The sequence below is a fragment of the Cyrtonyx montezumae genome, unplaced genomic scaffold (assembly GCF_038088225.1).
Source record: "Cyrtonyx montezumae isolate F1298 unplaced genomic scaffold, pur_monq_1.0 scaffold_2, whole genome shotgun sequence".
NCBI lineage: Eukaryota > Metazoa > Chordata > Aves > Galliformes > Odontophoridae > Cyrtonyx > Cyrtonyx montezumae.
Window position 1 is genome coordinate 35,450,746 of NW_027071936.1, and position 21,432 is coordinate 35,472,177.

General features: G+C 37.7%; 1 protein-coding gene across 1 annotated transcript in view; it reads right to left on the bottom strand.

The window, feature by feature from the left end:
- The window catches only part of ANK2 (ankyrin 2), a 149,943-nt gene extending 135,131 nt beyond the window's left edge, over positions 1–14,812 (bottom strand). Inside the window, exons 1-2 of the mRNA XM_065736857.1 lie at positions 14,626–14,812; positions 1,119–1,220 (exon numbers count right to left, since the gene is read on the bottom strand). Coding sequence (XP_065592929.1) covers positions 1,119–1,220; positions 14,626–14,760 — 237 coding nt within the window. The 5' untranslated portion in view covers positions 14,761–14,812. The remainder of the gene's footprint in view (positions 1–1,118; positions 1,221–14,625) is intronic.
- Positions 14,813–21,432: the final 6,620 nt, after the last annotated feature.

Genomic DNA, 21,432 nt, shown 5'->3' on the forward strand with positions numbered 1-21,432 from the left:
GGTGAGTGGTGAGTGTTTCAACAGTGGCAACAGTGAAAGATAAGCCATATTCCAGATAGCCACCTCGACTTTTTACAAGCACAATATGCAGGTTCTTATTAACTGCTGGCAAAAATGCACAGCAAATGGTTGTGACTACGATGAAAAATATTTTTTTTGTAGCTAAATATTTGCTCTGTCAAACAATGTTGCACAGTCCTCTTTGTATCTGTTGCACTTTCCACCAAAATAAATAGGAAGCATTACTTTCAGAGTGACCTATGTGATTTCTTTCTGAAGTTATTGCTATTACCGTCGTGTAAAGGACTGTGTATCCTTGATAAAGAAATCTCTTTCATTAAAATGGAGTACTACCCAGTACGTGGGGATCCATGCCTCATCACAAATAAAATGGATACCCTCAATAAAAAGCAGTAACTAACAGCACAAAAAAGTTTGTCTTCACTTCTCCAAACAAAAGGACAAGAAATTATCAATATGTGAAAGAAAACCGGATGGCAGCTGGGCCTCAGCTTTCCAAATCTCCTATACAATTATTTTTGTCACAGCAATATAAAACTAAGAGGACCACAAGCAACGAAGATTTTGCTCTATCAAGAAACCAGGCAGAAATACTGAACACCTTCAACTTGATATTAATGCTTGTTTAATCATAATACTTCCCTGTGTCCAAAGAATACTACATAGTAACTTCCACAACTGGGAAAATGTTTATTATTTTCTTTCTTCATAAATTGAATATTTTGAGGAATACAGCTATATTTACTGCTCACTGTTTCAGTTGGATATGGAACTTCACATCATTAGGTCTACTAATGTTAGAATACCAGAGAGTTCCTTAAATTTTGATTTTTTGTACACCAGTAATGTACATATCATAACCTGCAGAATACTAGTGAGAAAGAAGAGTCCCATCAGGCTTATGCAAAGCTTTATTTAAAAAGCAATATAGAGGCAATAACAACTTCATATAGAAAGTTCCCACTGAAGAAGAAGCTTTAAAACATAGCTTGAGATGAATTAAAACATACACGTGAGGTAATTTAGCCTGAAAATTCTAGTTTGATGAAGAGGGTATGACTTACATTTTGCTCTTGCAGTTTTGCCTGTAATCTTACCTGATTGCATGTATTAATGTCTATTCCACTTTTCAGGTATTCCACTACTTTGTCCAAATTGCCAGCTCTGGCAGCTCGGAGAAAGCTTGCATTGCTGTCAGACTGTAAAAAGATAAGCAGAAAAAATCTCTAATTAGCTCGTGCTTAGAAGAGACCATAATTTTACCACAGTGAAAGGTTTCCACACATTATGCTGCAGGTGAATAAAATAGTGAAGAATTTGCATTGGATCTGCATTAACTAACATACATAAACAGGGCTATACTGGTGCAAAAGAACAGCAAGCCTGTCAGAATGAGCAAAATGGTGCAATAATTGCTGAAGTTTAAAATTTAGCAAGAAGCAATAAGAAGACAGAAATCACAGTAACTGGTATTAACAACAAGATAAAATAAAAAGCAACTGACTTCCTAGTCATAGTTTTCTGGTTTCTAAGTATGTGTTCAGAATGCAGGAAAAAAATTAACCAATTGTTTTTGGCTAGGATGTTTTAAAAAAACATGCATCAGCCTGGGATTTGTACTTGGAACACGAAGCCTCACGACTACAACACATGTTCATGCACAAATAATGGCTGTACATGAGGTGTATACTGGAGAAAAAAATAATTTCTAAGAGCAAAATAAAGTCCTACAGATATATTTTATCACTGAACACAAAGTGGCATGATAAACCAAGAAACAAGAGGGAAGACCCCTCCAAAACTGAGCAGCACTGCAATTTGTTCTCGGGCTAGGTTGTGTGATCTATCATTACATAAGGGATCACAAAACACTTCAGCTTTATCATCTTCAGCAACAATTATGCCATGAAATCACACTGGCTACTTGAACTAACATGCACTTTGCTATTCACCCATGTTTAAACAAGAAGTTGTGCAATAGAGGTAATATTTAGGCAGAATTAGCATTTGGGAACACACATACAGAGAGTAATCATCTTTGTACATAAAATAAGCAATCTCCATACACCAAGTAAGCAAATAGAGTAGGAGTGTGTTTCAGAAGGCAAAGAGGTAACCACTCAAGGCTGCACAATGAGGTCACGATACAGAGGCACAGAGGGCTCACACACTGCTGAGCCAGCGCCTGGGCTCCACCCACATATCCCCAGTGGCACCGAATGTGTTCCTCACCTAATTGCACCTCTGCCACACACGCCGGATAAAAACCACAATTTCACCTTCCTGGAACACCCTGGAAACTTCTCACATCCAGCTTATTAATACAGATCAACAAAGCATTTTTTCTTCACTCATTTGATCCGTTATAATCCATTTATTTCTGCTGTCTTATTTCTGCTATGCTAACTCACTACACAAGCACTGATTCCAACTTATTTTAATCTGTAACAGATGGATGTCATCAAAATTATTCTTCTTACAACTGCACTACATACCGAGACAAAAATATTTCCTTTAAAATTCCTTTCAGTAAACTCCAGCACATTTTCCACATCTTTTACTGTTAAGAAAACAGACTGCCTTTCTAAAAACTCAGCGGGGTGAAAATGAAGGTAGCACAGGAATTCACACTGATGGAAACCTCACATGGCTTCACGCCTAAGCCAATCAAGCCCTTTGGATGAAGCTTGACACAGAGGCAGATTTCAATGGGCAGCTGAAAGAGACCCCATTTAAAACTAATCTATTAGCACAGCACAGTCTGGTGTGTTGTGTATGTGCACACACACATACGCACACATCTTTTGATTTTAAATGTCCTTGAAAAAAAAACAGTTGTCTCAGTAAAAACATTAATTAAGACCAAACACTAGAGCACATGAGCAGTAAATCCTGACAGTCTTGAAAGTGATGGGAAGTACACCTTTGCCCTCAAAACGACACGCAGATTACCTTCTTTAGTTCCTTTTCTATTCATGCTTTACTACAATAAATTAACACACCAAGCCTGAGATCATTTGTTTTTATACTGTTAAAAGGTTGTTAAGGTTGAATGACACTACAAACATCTACAATTTCTTTTTATTAGGGACAAATCAATCATAACTTGTTTTTTCTTTCACACAGAGTAACACAAAAGGCCAAAATGTTAAGTCCGCAGTTACTGCCGAAAGTTCAGATGGTGGCTAGGACGGTATAAGCATGCTTCATTTCTTTCTGGCTAATAAGTTGTGAGCAGCATTTTCAAATAGAATCCCATTTCCTAGATGCATACTTCTGTCTTCTTAGAATTAGTGTAATGCACATCATTGCAAGATTCACTATATACACGTAAATATCAATTAAAATGTAGAATATACACTTCTTGTCAACATGAAGAATTATTATGAATTACCTATACACAATTAACTGTCTGTACAAAGACTTCAAGAAGCATTTCTGCCATGTATGTTCTCATTCTGAAATAACACTGCTTAATTGTAGAGAGAAAAGCAATAGGATTACTAAAATCCCAGAACATGATGAGAAGTTGATGCTCCCTTTAGATGCTTTGGAAAATACTAAAGCACAAGATCTTTTCTTTTAAACGTACCTTCTCACTATAGCGTGTATTAATCTCATATTAGGTGAATATAATTGTACCCATCTCTTCATAGTCCGCCTCTCTTATTTCAAAACAGTTTCTTACAGACTCACACGTGACAGCGTGAGCAAAGCAAGCGACCACACACAACGCAACTACCTACAAGGTTAGCCTGCACTTACATGGAGTTATGCCAGGATTATCGCTAAGACGTAGCAGTCAGGAGCACATGGGTCAACAGAGATTACATCAAATCACAGAGAGGTAGGTTCTCCCATTCTCTTTTATTTTTAGGAACTAGCAGAGATAATAGAAAGCAACTGATCAAGCTAAGGCAGAGAGGAAGCAAGCAAGCTTACCAAGCCTGGTATTTTTACCGCCTCTCTTGCATGACATTTCCACTACAGTGTCTCAGACGCCTAACCACTATCATCTGGGCCATTATGTTATTCCATACAAAAACAGTGATCTTCTTTACATCAAACTGGAACACACAGCTTAAATGACACAAAACACCAATTCAGTCACTTCACATACAAATTCACACACAAATATCAGTGTGTGTTGATAGCTGAAGGAACATTCAAAGATTCAGCACTGTGTTTTAAAGCTTAGAAATTGTATCTCTATTTTCTTTCCTGATTTGGATGCCATCTCAGATTTTTTAGTAAGTCATCAGTACTTTCTCCTTCCCCCCCCCCCCCCCCCCCATTAATTCAAGGCTTTGAAGTCATCTTTGTCAGGACTGCACTCTCAGCAGTTTACTCACTTTGGCACATCACAAATTCAGAACCATTTCAAGAGAACTGTCTCAGTAGTGCATAGCAGCCATTTTCTGTAGTTTCACCAAGCTACGTAACCATGCTTTAGGATCCGTGGAATATTCCAACTGACACTGCAATCTCATGACATTTTTCTTTTCTATAATTGCAGAATTTTTACTTGAATTCTTGATTGTCTTCACTGGCTTGTTGACTGGTGAAGACAAACTGTCAAGCCAAATGGCATGCAAAGATACTTCCTTTGGAAGACAAAAACATGAAGCCAGAATCCACTGCACGCCATGATACTTAGCTCATCATCACTCTCCACACACACACCTATGATATTTTTAAGTTATACTCTTATATGCGAATCACATGCAAAAGCAAACACTGTATCAAAAAGGAAAAGATTACCAAAGATCGTGGTGAGCAGCTAACTAGCAAGCAATGAACGTGAGAACACGAAGAGCTGGACATCTGGGCACTGTCAGTACTCACGCATTAATTTGCAAAGTCTCTCCTGACACTTTGACATGTCATTCAAACATAGGGATCTATTTGTCTCACGGGGCCCACTAGTGCTGCGCAATCTGATCAGAATATTATTAAGATGCCATTAGAACAAGCTGAAGAATACTTAGTTGGTATCTTTCACTACAGGACAAAGCAGCACTGTGGCTGAATTAAGATTTTTTTCTAATGTACTATTCAATAGAGACTTCTAAACTGTTCCATGAAAATCTCAGCTATCATTAACAGCGCATTTAACATTGGACTGCTCCATTAAGTAATTTCTTTTCACAGTAATCAAGATTGAATTTGGACCATTTATTGTACAGATATATTAAAAAAAACTGCTCACGATCTAGGTCAACATGCACTGTTAAAAAAAACAACATAAAAATGTTCCACACATATGCAGCAAGAAAGTTCTACAATTCTTTGATTACCATCTTTCAATTTAACTTAACTTTTGATTGGGGATTAATAATTCCAAACAGAAATGAGAAATTTACGGAGTACTATGAACAAATAAGCTACTGTGTAGAAAATAGCCACTGTAACCTTAGATATACCCACAGCAGAATGCAAAAGTGCTGCTGGTAACTAGCTAGTTACCAGACATCACATAATAAAAATGTGAGAGATGTGAGATGACAAAATGAACATTATCTGATTTTAAAATACACGTATCTGAGAGGCTTCTTTCATGCTAAATGCTACATCATAATTTTGCTTGAATTTCAAATACATGACTCAGGGAATCTGAGTAATTAAAACTATATATAGAAATTAGTTTTATTCAAATAGTCAGAATCCTTGCTTCTGGGTCCTCTGTACATGCTTTAGTTGTCTTTCCTGTTTCAGCCAGACCCCATCACTCAGAGCACATACCATCAGCCTTTTTCTCAAAGGCACTGTATTCACATGTGCAAAAACAATTTGTAATGCAAAGTGTTGAAGTCATATGATGTATTTGACTACCTGGAGTTTCTATACATATTCATATATATTGGTGAAAACCAGTTTCTCAACGAGGAAAGATCCATTTTCAGTAATTAAAAGCCTGCTTGCATGGTAATGTTACTTAAACCATCCAAATATGTGTTTGAAATCATTTCTACAATAAAACTGTACCTTATTTCACCAAATAATAGGAATGAGCCTATCCCTGTCCACAACCACAAATACCTCTCTGTGAGAGTAGAACCTAGCAATAAAGATCTGTTTAATATTTATCACTTCTTAAGAGTTCATTGACTGAATTACAGGAAAAACACAAATCAAAACCAGTGCATAGTAAAGAAATTGAAGTTTTATACCTCAATTCAACATATTTTGTATAACTTCAGCCTGTGTATTAAAGTCTTTATCTAAAAACTAATTAACCTTTTAAACGCACTTTTCAAGCAGCTTCTCTGTGACACTGTGCTTTGGTTTTACAGAGAACATTTAATTGGCCAACATTTTTGAGGAGGCTGGTCCTGATCAGCAAATGAGCAAAATGTATTAATGTGCATTGTATCATCAAGAAATTCAAATCACTAGTAAAACTGAAACCTATATTATTGTTGTACATAAAATGAGCATTAAGACAGAATACATCAATCCTCAGGTTTTTCTGACTATTTGGTGCTACTTACAAATTCCAGAATGGTCAGGAAGGGTTTGTTCAACAGTTGCTTCTATAATTAGTAAAATGTTCATTAAACAGCTCTTAACTGACTGGTGACTTATCATATTAATATATTCAGGTAACATCTGGAGTTGAGAATACAGCTCATTGCAGAATGAATTTTGCATAATATAAGCTCAGAATTTCATGTTCTCTCAATGTTATTTAGTACTTGAAAGATTGGGGGGGGGGGAGGTAGATGGCAGCAATGTAGACACATTTCATTTCTTTTTTTACTGTCAGTATCAATTTCTGCTCATACCCTTGAAGCAACCACTAGATTTTACCCCAACTGGCTTGGTTATTCTCTGATTTCAGCAACCATCTGCTCAAACAAACCATCATTTCACTTGGCGAAACTCTACAAGGCAGCACAAGTGAGGTGTTACCATTACTCAACTCATTTGTCACATAAATTTCTTTTGCCAGTATGGTTGTCTTTTCCACACTGGAATGCAAACATAAAAGATAGGACTTGAAATAGAATGTTTTTTCTCAGAAAACCACAGAATCACAGAACTGTAAGGGTTGAAAGGGACAAGCCCCCTGCCAAAGCAGCTCCCTAGCCCAGGTTGCACAGGTAGGTGTCCAGGTGGGTCTTGGATGTCTCCAGAGAAGGAGACTCCACCATCTCTCTGTGCAGCTGTGCCAGTGCTCCATCATTGCACTGTGAAGAAGTTCCCACACACATTTGTGCGGAATTTCATATGCTTCAGTTGGTGGCCATTTCCCCTTGTCTGTCACTACACACTGCAGAGAAGAGTCCAAACCTCATCCTTTTGCCTTCCGCTCCTTAGATAGTTATAGATGTGGATCAGATCCCCTCTGAGTCTTCTTTTCTCAAGGCTGAACAGACCCAGGTTTCTCAACCTTTCCTCATAAGGGAGGTGTTCCATGCCCTTTAACATGGGCCCTTCATAATTGCTTTCCATAAACATTGTCAGATGCTCATATTTTATCTTCTACACCCTGATTTTTTTTAATATTGCACTGAGAGCACTGCTGATCTGCAAAGAACAGCAACTGAATAATGGTGACTTTGTGAACTACAAGGCTAAGTTTAGATGTAGCTATGCCTGCAAGAGAGCAAAGACTTAAAATTTTCTTGCAGTCCAAATGGCACAAGCTCAGTAATCTGGAATTGATAAATGTTTTCAATGATATAATAACCCCAAATGAAACATAATCTCCCCAGTTTTTAATAAAGTAACATGCATTATCTGAAAGAAAAGAAATACAGTAGTACTTTGTTTTCAAAGCCACTTCTTTTGCTTATATTTTCTTTTTGTTACTTTAAAATAAGACATGAAGTAAGATGGATTATGTCAGCATCTCAATTCCTGAATCAACAACATGTGCTATTTTCTTATTTCAATTTCAAAAATTATTTTCAACACAGTATTGCCCATTTAAGCACTATACATATAGCAGATGTAATTCATCCTACTACATACACTTAGTTGTACAGAATTCCTTAATAAACCACTAAATGGTTGTCTAAACTTGAAGTTTTAAAAAACATCTCTATGTCATAACCTAAAGCATTCTCTTATACAGGAAAAAGACACAATTGACCTTACAAGAAAGTAACCCACTATTATTCTTTTTATTTATTTTTAACAAAATGAAACATAGAAACTATGAATCCAAAAAAAGGGATACAATGACAGCATTAGCAAGCCAAATACTTTCTATTAAGATGTAGCTGATAACATCTACCAATTAATTATTCTGATCTTGGGGTTCTAAGTAAATGTAATTATTATTACTTATATAAACTAAACAGAATTCAAATTATTATTATATATATATTTTTTTTTACATTTAGTTGTCTGTTTAGGTTGGTGGTGATTACTGTCAATAGAAAAAATAAAAATCTTACTGTAAGCTTATAGTATACACACGAATAACTTCAGTCACTTAGAGTATTTATACCATTTAATCCTAGACTGTTACAAGGGAGAAGTTGGCGCAAGTTTCCCTGGCACTGTGGCTAGAATTACCCTCGCTCTACTGTTGCACGTAGTACTTACACGCACCCAAACTTTGGAATTAAACCTATCATTATTTACAGCAAAAAGTGCTGTGCAATAAGACAGTGAAATAGCTGTAAGTAAAGAAAAATCTTTTGTGCTACATACCACTTACGATCTAGGATTAAAACATTCAGTGATTTCAAATCAAAACAATTTGCACATATTTAAACAAAGAAAATGTTTGCCCATGGCAGGTGCCAGTAGTAGAGGTGATTAGTTCAGCCTATCCCATTTTCTTCAAGATGAACACTACTTTATTAGACCTGATAAAAACTGTGTGGGAGCCAAGACTATACAATGCCAAAGTAGGTGGGAAGATTAATGCTGTTTGCATCTCCTGTACATACTGGTAACAGCTTTTCCATAGCTGCAGTCAAACAAGAGACAAAGAGGCCACAGCTGGAAGAAGTTATAATGTGTGACAATATTTATGACTTGGGAGTGTCCTTGAGAAATGAATTTCATTGGTATTGCTAGAGATAGAAAGAGTCACTGCAAAAAAGAAGCTAAGAAAATAAAACTGGGTCAAAGAATGTATTATTATATAGAATCCTCAAGGTTGGAAAAGACCTCAAGATTATCCAGTCTAATCATCCACCTACCATCAAAATTTCCCCACTAAACCATGTCCTGTAGTACCACATCTAAATGTTTCTTGAACATCTGCAGGAACAATGATGCAAGTACCTCCCTGCACAGCCTGTTCCAGTGCCTCACCATTCTTTCTGAGAAGAAATTATTCTTAAGGTCCAAGCTAAACCTCCCCTGGTGCAACCTGATGCCATTCCCTCTCATCCTGTTGCTAGTTATGTGGGAGAAGAGGCCAACCCCCACCTCACCACAACCTCCTTTCATTCTGCTGTAAAGAGCAATAAGGTGTCCCCTGATCCTCTTCCTCTCCAGACTGAACAATCCCAGCTCCCTCAGCTGCCTCCTATAAGACTTGTGCTCCAGACTCCTCACCAGCTTCATTGCCCTTCTCTGGACATGCTCCAGGGCCTTGATGTCTTTCTTGTAGTGAGCAGCCCAAAACTGAACACAGTACTTGAGATGCAGCCTCTCCAGAGCTGAGTAGAGGGGGATAAGCACCATCCTGCCCACCTTCATGATATATGCACATCATAAAATTACAACTATATTGCAATGCCATTTTTCCCATATTGACAGGAAAACTCCCAAATGTTTGTGCTGGTTGTTATAGTGTGACAGGTTGAACTTTTTTGTAAACTCCTTTTTGAAATTCCTGTACTTGCAGAACATCCATTTTCCAGCCATTCTTTTCTCTCCAGTGGAATGTACAAATATTTAATCAGTTTGGGCTTATTTTTAACCAGGGAACGTTATGTTATTAAAGAACTATGTTCAGCAATTCACACTTCAGCATTTGCTGAATTTTTACCACATCTTTGGATCAAATACATCTCAAATTAATCACTTTCATTGCTAAAGGATGGATATATGCTTAACTGTTTTTTTGAGTCTGGGCCAACATTAGCAACAACAGTACCAAAAGAGGAATAGAAAACTAATGTGAAATCAACCCTTCTTTGAGCCAAGAAACAAATGTCCTCTATAAAACCTTTATAATACTTAGCTGCCACAGACAGCTGTAGGAGTCCTCCCACTATGTTCATTAACTTGACATACTGGACTTACTGCCAGCTGACTTTTACTATGTTAATGAAGGATTTGTGAGAACAGAGGCAAAACTGCAAAGCTTTCTATGAAAATGAACCCTGGAAAAGTATTTTGCCCAGCTGCAGTTTTCTTCTTGATACCATACTTGAAACAATATTATTTTAATCCATTCTGATGTTAAAAGTACAAAGCAACATCAATAATGGGGTTTAATCCAGAACAACACTCTAACTTCTGGCACATGTAATCATGTAATCCCTGATATCCCACTGGGCTATTCATGCCCATTAATAAATAAATAAATAAATAAAATAAAATAAAATAAAAAACTGGGGGTAAGTACCTGCTTGGAAACAAAGCGTGCAAGTCAAATTATACTGTTGAGGGTGCATGCAAAATAGAAATGTAGCCTAGATTCAAAAACAAACAAACAAACAAAGAAAAAACCCACAAGGAAGCAAGGAAATAAATAAATGTAAGACTTGGGTTTAAAGAATAAAAGCTTTTACCATAGTCTGAGCAATCCTAAAAACTAGAAAAAACTTCCTACCTTTCACCATAACTTTTAAACTACTCTAAGAGTAGAAATGGATAATCCTTTTGTTAATTGGGAAGGTCTCCTGAACTGTAATTTGAATGGAAGTACAATTTTATCATTTACTGAAACAGTAAGGATTCACTGAACGTTCAAATGAACCACAGGATGAGTCTCCATTCTCCTGTGTGACGCTCCCATTCACTGAATTCCCTTCAGTTCTGACTGGGAACCAAGATTCCCGCTAAATGAATGGAATAATACTAAAGGAAGCAATAATATTCTGGATCATCTGGACACCACATATTGAGATTTTGGGACATTTGGAACCCCTTCAGAAGCTGGCAGGCAACTAGATGATTTCTGTGGCAAGTTTCCATTACTAACAATGTCCCTATAAAAAGAACTAATAGTAATAATGTGAGAACACTTCTAGAAAGAATTAGCATGCCATTCCAAAGACACCTAAGCAAAATCTAGCCTATGAACGAGGTTTATGACAGACTGTTGATGAAGCATTCTATCACTGTCATTTTTCATCCTTTCCTATCTTGTCTTATCATTGAAGGGATATTTTCTATTAAGAGAAACATGCTAACACCGTCAGTGCTAATGAATCAGACAGATCAGACAGCTTTACTTACCTAAACACCATTAACCGATTGCCAATTGATTCAAATTTACTGGCACCATAAACAGGAAAAAATGATTTCATGTTCCTCTGAGATAGACTAAAATAGATGCAAACAAAATGGGTGTTGCTGAAAGGCAGCAGTATCTAATTCAAAGCCTGTTGCAACAGCAAGACTCATCAAACACCTCCCTGTAAAGCAAGGTAAAGCAGATCCCAAAGTGGTAACTGAATTATTTTTAACTCCATCTACTGCGAGAGATGAAGAAAAAAAGTTTCATTTAGATTTTTTTCTTTTTTTTTTTTTCTTTTTTAAGATTCATGCAATTAGCCCAGTACCTAACATGGATAATTTCCCTTTGTCTCTTGATATTAACTTATTCCCTACTGACAAAGAATTGCACCTGAAGCACATCCAAAGCATACAAAACCCTTCTCCTCCTCAACTCTGACGTTTGCTATGTGTGGGGGGGGTCATAATGTTAATCAGTCATCACTTCCCCTTAATTCCCTGAATAGTTCTACTTGTGGAACAAAACTGTAAACCTGAGGCTAAATTTCAAATAATTCTTCTCTGGGTATCAGAAGAAAAGAACAAATTTTATCCAACTTCACCAGAATGAATGGCTCTTTGGCTGTATTTTCCACCACCCATAAAACTCCCAATGTGGAAACCTGCAATTCCTATTTTAGGCCCAAGTATTGAAAACTTTCTGCCTTCAGTTCCACATACGGTAGTAATGGTTATAGCAGAGCAGTTTGCACCATGAGCCCCACACCCTACAGTCACAGGTACTCCCAAGATTTTGGAAAACACCGCTCATCACTTCTCAGTGTCACCACATTGCAAACAGCTCTCCATATCGAGTGTCCTGCTACCCTGTGCCATGATACCAAAACACACATCACCATGGCCCTGTGTGAGGAACAAGAACCTCTGCTGGGGGCATCTGAACCTTGCTAGAGCAAATACACTTTCAAGAGCAAATATACTTTCAAAAGCAAATAAAAAGTTAGTTAAGCATGAAGGAGGGAAACCAATGCACAGCAAATGCTATGCAAACCCCAGTGTTCAGCCATCTGAGAAAAAAATCAAAAAATAAAATTAAATCTACAATGTATGACTATGAAAATAGTCCAGTTTTTTGTTTGTTTTGAAATACTCCTTTTACTTCAATGGTGAACTCAGCATCAACATCTGTCTCCTCATTTTGTAGATAATTCAGAAGAATCAAACAAACACACTCCCTATTTCTTCAACAAGACGGATCTGAAGCAGCAGATTCTATCTGATTTTGATTTAGAAAGATTAAATTATGCAAAGCAATAACTGGCCAAGTAACAGCTGAATTATTCTGCACTTCATATCTGGTAGAAGATTCATAGTCATCAAACTTAGCTTGATGTGACATCCCCTCTCAGGTACCCTTAAGAGAACATGCACAGTTACAGCCATATGGAAGCACAGGAAGCCCTGAGCTAGCCAAGTATTGTGCTGGATGTTCCATCTCTGTTTGAGAAAAATCTTTTTATAAGGAATCGTCAAAATAAACATAATAATGAACTATACATCTTCCTAGGGAAATAAGGCTATATTCCTTTGTAACCTCCAAAGGACTGTAGCATCTGAACCACCATGGGTAATCCAAAGCAACTCCGCCAGTCCCTCCCAGAGCCAAAGCCAGGATCTTATAATGAAATGTATCAAACCCATTATCAAAGTGCCTAATTTCCATTTGCTATGAAAAGCTCTGAAGGCTGAACTGAGAAGTATAAAAAAAAATGTTAAAATCATATGCTGCTGGACTTGGTTTGCTCCTACCTACTCACAGATCAGACCTTATGCAGAAGGGCAGCTTGGGGACTGTAAATTCAAGCAGGGGGAACTGCTGCAGAGTTTTCTTATTTGTGTTTTTCTTACCACAGGGAACCTCCATACATTGCCTAACAGCCTCAGCATAAGGGAAATATTATACTGTCTGTCCAAAGCAAAATAAAACAGACACCCTCCCTCCATCTCCGGCCACGCCAGGAAGCTCTGTTTTCATCACCCTTCTTCCTGACTGCTATTTCCCATCACAAATGCTGAAGCTTATTTGTTAACTAAAAAAAAATTACTTGATAGGACTACAAAGCTGTCTGAAAGCTTGAAGAAATAGCTTGACTTTATTGTTTAAATTGAAGCAAGTTTTATTTCTGAAGAACTGAACTGTTGTCAGGAAAAAAAGCAGAACTGGGAGAAAAATTTCAGCAACATTTTTTTTCCTACTGGAAAACCAAAACCGTATCAAGCTTATGTTCTTCTGGGACAACTAGAACTTCCTGTGAGCTGTTACTGAGAACACCTCCAGTCTCCTCTCCCCTTCTGAGCTCTACTGCTCACCAAAACTACAGTTTCTATAAAGCAGTGCAGTAAATCATGCAAGTGCAAAGCTTAAAACTGAGAACAATTTTACTGTACATCAATATGGAACAAGATAAAATTTGAACCATCATGCAGTTTGGATGGTTTTCTGATTTTGTTCTGCCAAAATTTTTGATGTTATATTCTTTTACTGTTGATTTCGATGAACATAACCATTTTAAAACTGAATTTCTCAAGTAGAGGGGAAAACAATGAAAAACAAGGGGTCTTGATTTGCCATCAATATTACCAAATACCTATCTCAGAGACTTTCTTTTGACATGACTTGTTGTATTCACCTACTGCATATCTATCAGCCTTGCAAAGAGTTCTCAGTGTACCCTCCTATTCATGCCTGGCTCCTACTCACCTCAGCACTGCTCTACCTAAAGACAGCCTCTGCTGCAAACACAGAAAAATGACATCACGTCCTAGAGAAAACAGTTTTAAAATAAATCAATAAAAAACAGATCCTGACCTCTGTTCTGAGAACAAACAGTGTAGGATCACTTATGGCAGCCATGTTGAACTAGGATAGCTGATTACATCCATTCATTTGAAGGACTTGCTTCACTAGTGGTGTTCTCTCCACATAACCTAAACCTCTGGGTAGCTGATAGTACTTCTAAGCTACTGCAAAGCTTAGTGACAGCTGCTTATTAATTACAGTTAGTCACCACAACGAAACAAAGCTTGAACATAAATATGTCTTGCAGACTGAATACTGCAAGATATCAAGCAAGATCCAAGCTGAGCAAATACTTTTTCAAAACTAGCATGCACAACCCTGACCTTAATTTTCCCCTTCAACTCCTTTTTACTTCAGCCAAGACTTACGCGGGCTTCAGGTTCTTTACTTTCTTCACAGTTGCATCCATAATAGTCAGGGATTCTATCCAAGTCCTGTATGTTCCCTGGTGTCCTCATGCCCTTGTCTGAGTGACATGCCTGGCAAATGGGTGCATTGCCCATTGCAGTCCTCCCGGTAACCCCTCCAAGTGGGACTGCGGTGGGTGCACCTGCACTCTGCACCCCAATCCCTTCTGCCCGCCGTCCTGTGCCACGGAGAACCCGAAACCCCAGCAACTGCAGGCAGCAGTCGGTGACCATTTCCAATTCAGGCACTGCCTGTCTATTTTTACACCTACCAGGCCAGCTATGCATGTAAATGGAGTTGGGCTGGGGTGGGGGAACTGCCTCCCAGCATACAGCCAGCCTGCACATAAAGTTAAAGTCCCACTGTGTGAAATGCCTCTACATGTGAGGGTTATTGAATTACCCAGTTGCATGCCTTTGAATGTTTTGATTTTTTCCTACCGCTCTCAGCACCACTGTGTTTATATAAAGCACTACATTTCAGAATGTTGCTAATGCCTTCCAAGTTTTTAACTCAAAAAGGTGATTAAATTTGAGTTGCATCTATTTGGTATTTACAAAGCAAGACAAAACATCTGAGTACAGACTTCAGGACCATTTATTCCAGTGATTCATATGGTATTTCATGTTCATGTAGATATTAGCTGCACTGAGCTTGCCATGGATTGATAAAAACCCCTGGCTTTAATTTCAGATATGCTCAAATGATCCCAAAAATAACAATCTCTGATGATAGATCACTTCAGCTCTTGTCTGGATCACATCTCATCTTGTTCTGATTATTTGAAGTTTTAGTTTAGGGCTTTTTGTAAGCTAGAATAGCAACTTTTAAAGAGAGAGAGAGAGAGAGGGAGAGAGAGAACAAGGACATTCCCTCTAGGTCTGAGTTAGATTATGTTTTAAAATTAACCCAGAAGAGGTACATAGCAGAATAAATAATAAACAAATTAAAAACAAAAAGAAAAAAAAAACCCAACAGCTGAGAAATAAATAGCATTTTTAAAATGCTTCAGAAACAGCTGGAGCAACAGTAGCAATACAGATACACTGCCTGCCTGTAGGTAACAGAGTGTGAGGATATTGCAATTGCACATTCAACCCTTGGGTGGAACTGGACATGTATTGAAAAAATTAAGCCCATAATTCCTCAGAGACAGAACGATCCTCAAAGAACTATGCCATCTAGTCAACATTTTACTCTTTGGAGTTTCAAAGTACGTCAAGTACAGCAGCACACAGCAGGCAGGTGTCCAAGCCATCCCACTGACTTCTACTATCCAGTGACCCTTCACAGCAGTGCCAATTACAATTCGTAGTGAGCACTCCCCAGCCCCCTTTTTGAGATTGTTGTTCTGTGAAGGGTTCTCTTTTATGTTAATTACCACAAGATAGATTTAAAATGACTCTATAATCTTCCCTCTGCTGATGAATACTCCAGGATGGGATCATTAGCTCCGCTGACTTTAAAAAACCTTGGGTACTACAATGTGTTACAAGCTTGAGTACTGGAGAGACACATGCACAAAGTAGCTAAATTCACTGTCACTTTTGGGTTTGTGATTTTATACTTACCTAGAACTGAAGGAAGCCTCCAAAATAAAATAAAATAAAATAAAAGTGACAGAACATTAGATTTTACATTCAAACACTCGGAACTTCGAATCCGAAATGGCTAATGGACAAATGAAGGTTTCACCTCACATTAAAATCATAATAACTGAATATGATGTGCCCACATTTACTTCTTAGCTATGGTTAGGTTCAGATGTGAATTTTTATGGTAAATGACAACGGACCCAAACTCCACAAGTGCACTGCAGTTCCCACAGTGCCGAAACCAGTGACAGAACTGATGTCTGGGAAGTTTTCATGTGAAGATAGCTGACCCATAATTACCTTACACTCTTCCATAAGACTATCCTGACAGTAATGTATATACGTCAGCATAACTCTTATGTGCAGATATAAAAATAATAGGATGCAAGAAGGAATGTCTCCAAAAGCTTGACTCGATCAATGTTTATATAGCGAAGGATCCAACATGAACTGGAACTAAAAGCTTTTGGATATAACAGACAATTTAATGTGAAATGTAAGCAAACATCTAATGTGAGGGAGTCAAGCTGATGGGGGCAGACCCTTTTTGCTGGCAAGCAACAACAGAACAAGGGGCAATGGGCAGAAATTGGAAGACAAAGTTCTAACAGAAGGAAGAACTTTACTGTCAGAATGATGGAGCAATGGAACGGGCTGTGCAGTTGTGTGTGTGTGGGGGGGGGGGGGGGGGGAGGGGAAGGTGAACTCAATGACCTCTAGAGCTGCTTTCCAACACCAACAATCCTATGATTCTTACCAAAAAGGATGACAAGGGGAAACAAAGCATCACCTGAAAGGGAAAGGGTGGCAAGAAAACAGAAAAGTTTGCCTTCTTTTGAAATAATGCTTGCAGAAAGCAACAACCTGTGCAGACATCTATCTGATAGAGAGCAGAGAGTGTTATCTGGAACAGTATTTTAACAATATTACTGTTGTTTGTCAAAATGGTTCAAAGTCATTACGACTAATTACCCAGAAATCAAACATTTTCTTGTTTTGCCAAACTCAGGCAAACAAAGTATATAACTTATGATGTAGGATTCAAGACTTGGAGGAGGAATAGGCTGCAAGATCTTTGCAAGTTCCCATGCACTTTTTTGCTGTTGATATTTGGACTGAAAATATACTGTATAAGACAGTGGCAGCAAACCAACCAAAACACAAAGGCACACTTCTCAGCACTAGACTCATGCTGTCATGGTTCTTTCCTTTGTACGGAAACCCTGAGCCTGCTCTGTTACAGTGCCAGAACCACTCTGAAGCCATGCTATCATGCCTCTTCACAGGGCAGCAGAATGCTTAAGAACCTCCCACGGGTAATTCTTGAAATCACTTATTTTGCCACAGTATACTGAATCCTGTACTCCTCAGCAGCACAATAAATCTTTTGGCAACAGTGGCTAGAATAGTTAACTGCCAACCCTTCACTACAAAACCTTCAGGAACACCTGAAATGTGCCTCGTAAGAAGCAAGCACAGCATCTCATATGCTGTACTTCAGGGTTCATGCTAGGACAGCAAGTGGCAGACAGAGATGTGATCTGCCTTGCTCCCCCAAAATGTCAGTACTACAGAAGACACATGTGAACTCAACAGTCCAGAAAACAGCCTTTTTTCTCCAGTCTTTGCCATGCACTTGTATTTTAAATATGCATACAATTCTCACACTTATGCAGGGAAAAAAAATCACTGTCCTTCATGTTGAGTCTGTAGATTTTCCACAATACTTTTTGAAAGTGAGAGTGGTTTGTTCACCTTTTCTCTTGCTTTCCCAGAAGTCAGCCTTGCAAAGTGTCAGCAATCACTGTATCAGTATTTGCAATTATTTTTTAAGAGAAATATTCTAGTGATGTGCTCCTGTCAGAAATCCCATTCTTCCCACTCCCTCGCCTTCCTAATTCAAATCCAAGTTATCCACACATCCAATTTGCTTTGCTCTTTCACAATAAAATTCATAATTGTCACCTGAAAATGATGGTCTAAAAGACTGAAAATCATTGGGATGATGCAAAAAATACAGAATTGAACATGACTGTACAAATAAGGCTGACATGAACACAATTACACATTGGTGTATTGAGCTTAAAAAATAACAACTGCCACTATGCCTGGAGCTAACAGACAGCCATAAGGCTCGCTCTTCTCTTGGTGTCATTCTCATCCGACACAATGGCTCACTGCAATACTTTTACTAGCTATTGTTTCATGGAGAACTCCATCTCTGGGGGAACATTCTCCCTGCAACATCTGCCTTTTTATACAATTCAAATAATACGTTGTGATTGGATTACAGTAACAAAAAAATGCTGATCAAAAAGTTCAATTCTTTGTAAAGAGCATTACGAGTATGATAGGCACCTGCAAAAAAATACAGAAGCATATGGAGAGGAACATCGGCTGCCCTCTCCATTTCAATTAATGCTATAGGCTTTGGGAAGCATTCTGGTTTCATCACCTAACATCCTCTGATCCTGCAGCCGTTATGATCAATGTCTTTTCAGCTTCACAAAGCCACTACACAAAACAACAGACAAAGCCCTCAGCAGGCTTCTGGGAGGTTCATCCTGCAAGATCTGTTCCACTGAGTGCAGCAAACTGTACTTTCCAGTTTCAAGTAAACAGACATGAAGTAAATTTGCAGGACTCACTATTTGTTACATTCTGTTACACAGCTCTCCTAACCATGAGGATGGAAAGAGATACAGTTGAGGATAAGATTACAGATAGTTCAGTATAGACATTCTAAACCAGGGCACTCCCACATTATTTATTTTTTGACAGAAAGGAGCTCTAGCACATCATACAATGCCTGTTCTGAATAGCATTTGATATTTGATAGCTTTCTCAGATATGCACCTGTTTAAATGTTAGCATCATACAGCTACTGAAAAAAACAACTGCCACCTCCTTCGATCAGCAAACAGCAGCATCTATTTGTGATTGTTTCTACTGTCTGGTTTGTCTGAACTTTGTCATACTTAAAAATATTGAACCTACTCAAAGCATGAAATATAAGTGTAAAACACTTGGAAAGCCCTTTAAATTAAAAAATTGGAAGAAAAAATCCCATGCAAGATAACTATACATAGTGTTGCCTGACAACATATAAAACACTGAGTGAAAAAAATAAGAAATATTACCATCAAAATGATGCATGTTAATGATGTGACAACTGAAATAGATTGTTTTTTTTTTCACATATAATACTGCACTTTTATCACACCATATCTATTTTACGCTACATAATGAATCCAATAATTAAAAAAAGAAAACATATAGCAATTATATGCTGTCATCATCAGCAAGAACTTACTCTCTTAATTCCAGTGTTTCTCTTGATATCAGTTTCCTTTCATACTTCCAAAGTTCCTTGAGATAAATAGGATCATTGATACACACTTGGATTTTCTGCTACTGGCCATCAAGAGAAACATTGCAATACAAACCCACAGATCTGCTGCCACTTTCAAAATCTCAGCTAAGAGCTCCAAGATCAAGAAGTAAGAAGTAGTGAAAGCAAGGCAATAATCTAATCTCAAAATGGAAACTTAAGGTTATGGGTGCCATTCACCAGTCCAGGAAGGGCAAAGCTTGCATTTTGTAAGATTAAATGGGGCTAATAATGGTTGGACTTAGCCAGGTACATAGCAACAAAAGTAAAACATTCCACTTCTCTGAAAATAATATTTTTTACTATTATTTTGCCAGCAGAGGTTTCTGCTCTTTTCTGGTGCAGCAGAGAAACTAAAATAACAAATCAGTTGGTACTGTAAGAACATCTAGTGCCACAAAATAAATGACAATATGGTAAAACAAAGCAAAAGAGAGAGCTCTAAGTGTTGAGGCAAATCACTTATGTATTGCACAAGTTCTCCTAATTTATTATTGTATAACCTTTTCCCAAGGCAGACTTTGCTATTATATCCTTGTGTTTAAACACACTGATTAAATGCAAAAAAAAAAAAAGAGAGAGAGGAGATTATACTTTGATCTTCGTATTTCTAGATTTATTGAACTATGAAATGCTCAAGTGCAAAGTCTTTCACTCTTTGGGATTCTTCAGTGGGAAGGCCAAGTACAACACTTGTTTCTGGAAATTATTTTGAGTCAGACATTGAGCTCATGCAGGTTATAAACCTGAATTATTTATGCCTTTATATCATTTATGTTGCTTTATGTTTTACAATAATAATGCTAATGCAATTGTTTTCCTCTCAAAGATTCAGACTATTCTTTTCTCTGGTATTTACTGCTTGTTGGTCACAGAGGTCACAAGTAATTCCTGAAAATCAGGTAGCCTTTATGAAGAGGTCTCTGCCTACTACAGAAATCCTTGCAGCAAATCCTTTCAGTTTAAATAATGGGAGTCCAATCAATGGCAAAGAAAACTTTTCTAAACCATTTTTAAGATAATGAATTATTTTGCTATGCTCTAGAAGATGAATATTTCAATACAGTAAGCATTCTGCAGCCAGTAACAATGAGAGTCCTTACTCCAAGCAGCACCATATGTATTTGCATCCTGTGAGAATGCGGAAACAGAGTCTGCCCTTCAGAATCTGCAGCCAAGTATCCTGAAAAGGACACAGGTGTAACAACACAGAAAAAAGAATTTCATTCATAGGAAGGTTTAAAACAAATAAATATATAATCTATACGGTAATAATATATTTTAAAAGCTTATATTGTCTCTTTTTAAGGTCTATTTAATGTATACTCATATGTAGGGCAGTTATCACAGAATCACAGAGCTGTAGCGGTTGGAAGGGACCTCCAGAAATCATCTATTCCAATGCCCCTGCCAAAGCAGCTCCCTAGACCAGGGAACGAGTGCAGTTCAGAGCCACCCTGGCCAAGGTAACAAAAGTATATCATCACTTTCCATGCTTCAAACTGCATTTTTTTTCCCCTCAACAGAAGTAAAACCTCTTCTGAGAACTTTGTGATTTACATCTCTTTGTAGTAGTAAGCTTTAATAGGCACCTATTTGTCTCAGGCAGTTTAGTCTAAATCCAAACCAAAATCAGGCTCTTCATTGGCACTAAATTTTGTTCTTTAACGCAGACAGGATACTAATTCTGCCTTAAGCCATCTCGTAGGATTTTGTCAAGCTATCTCATTCAGAATTTGTAATATCCAAATAAGGTCTCAATCCTCTTCTCTAAAGATAAT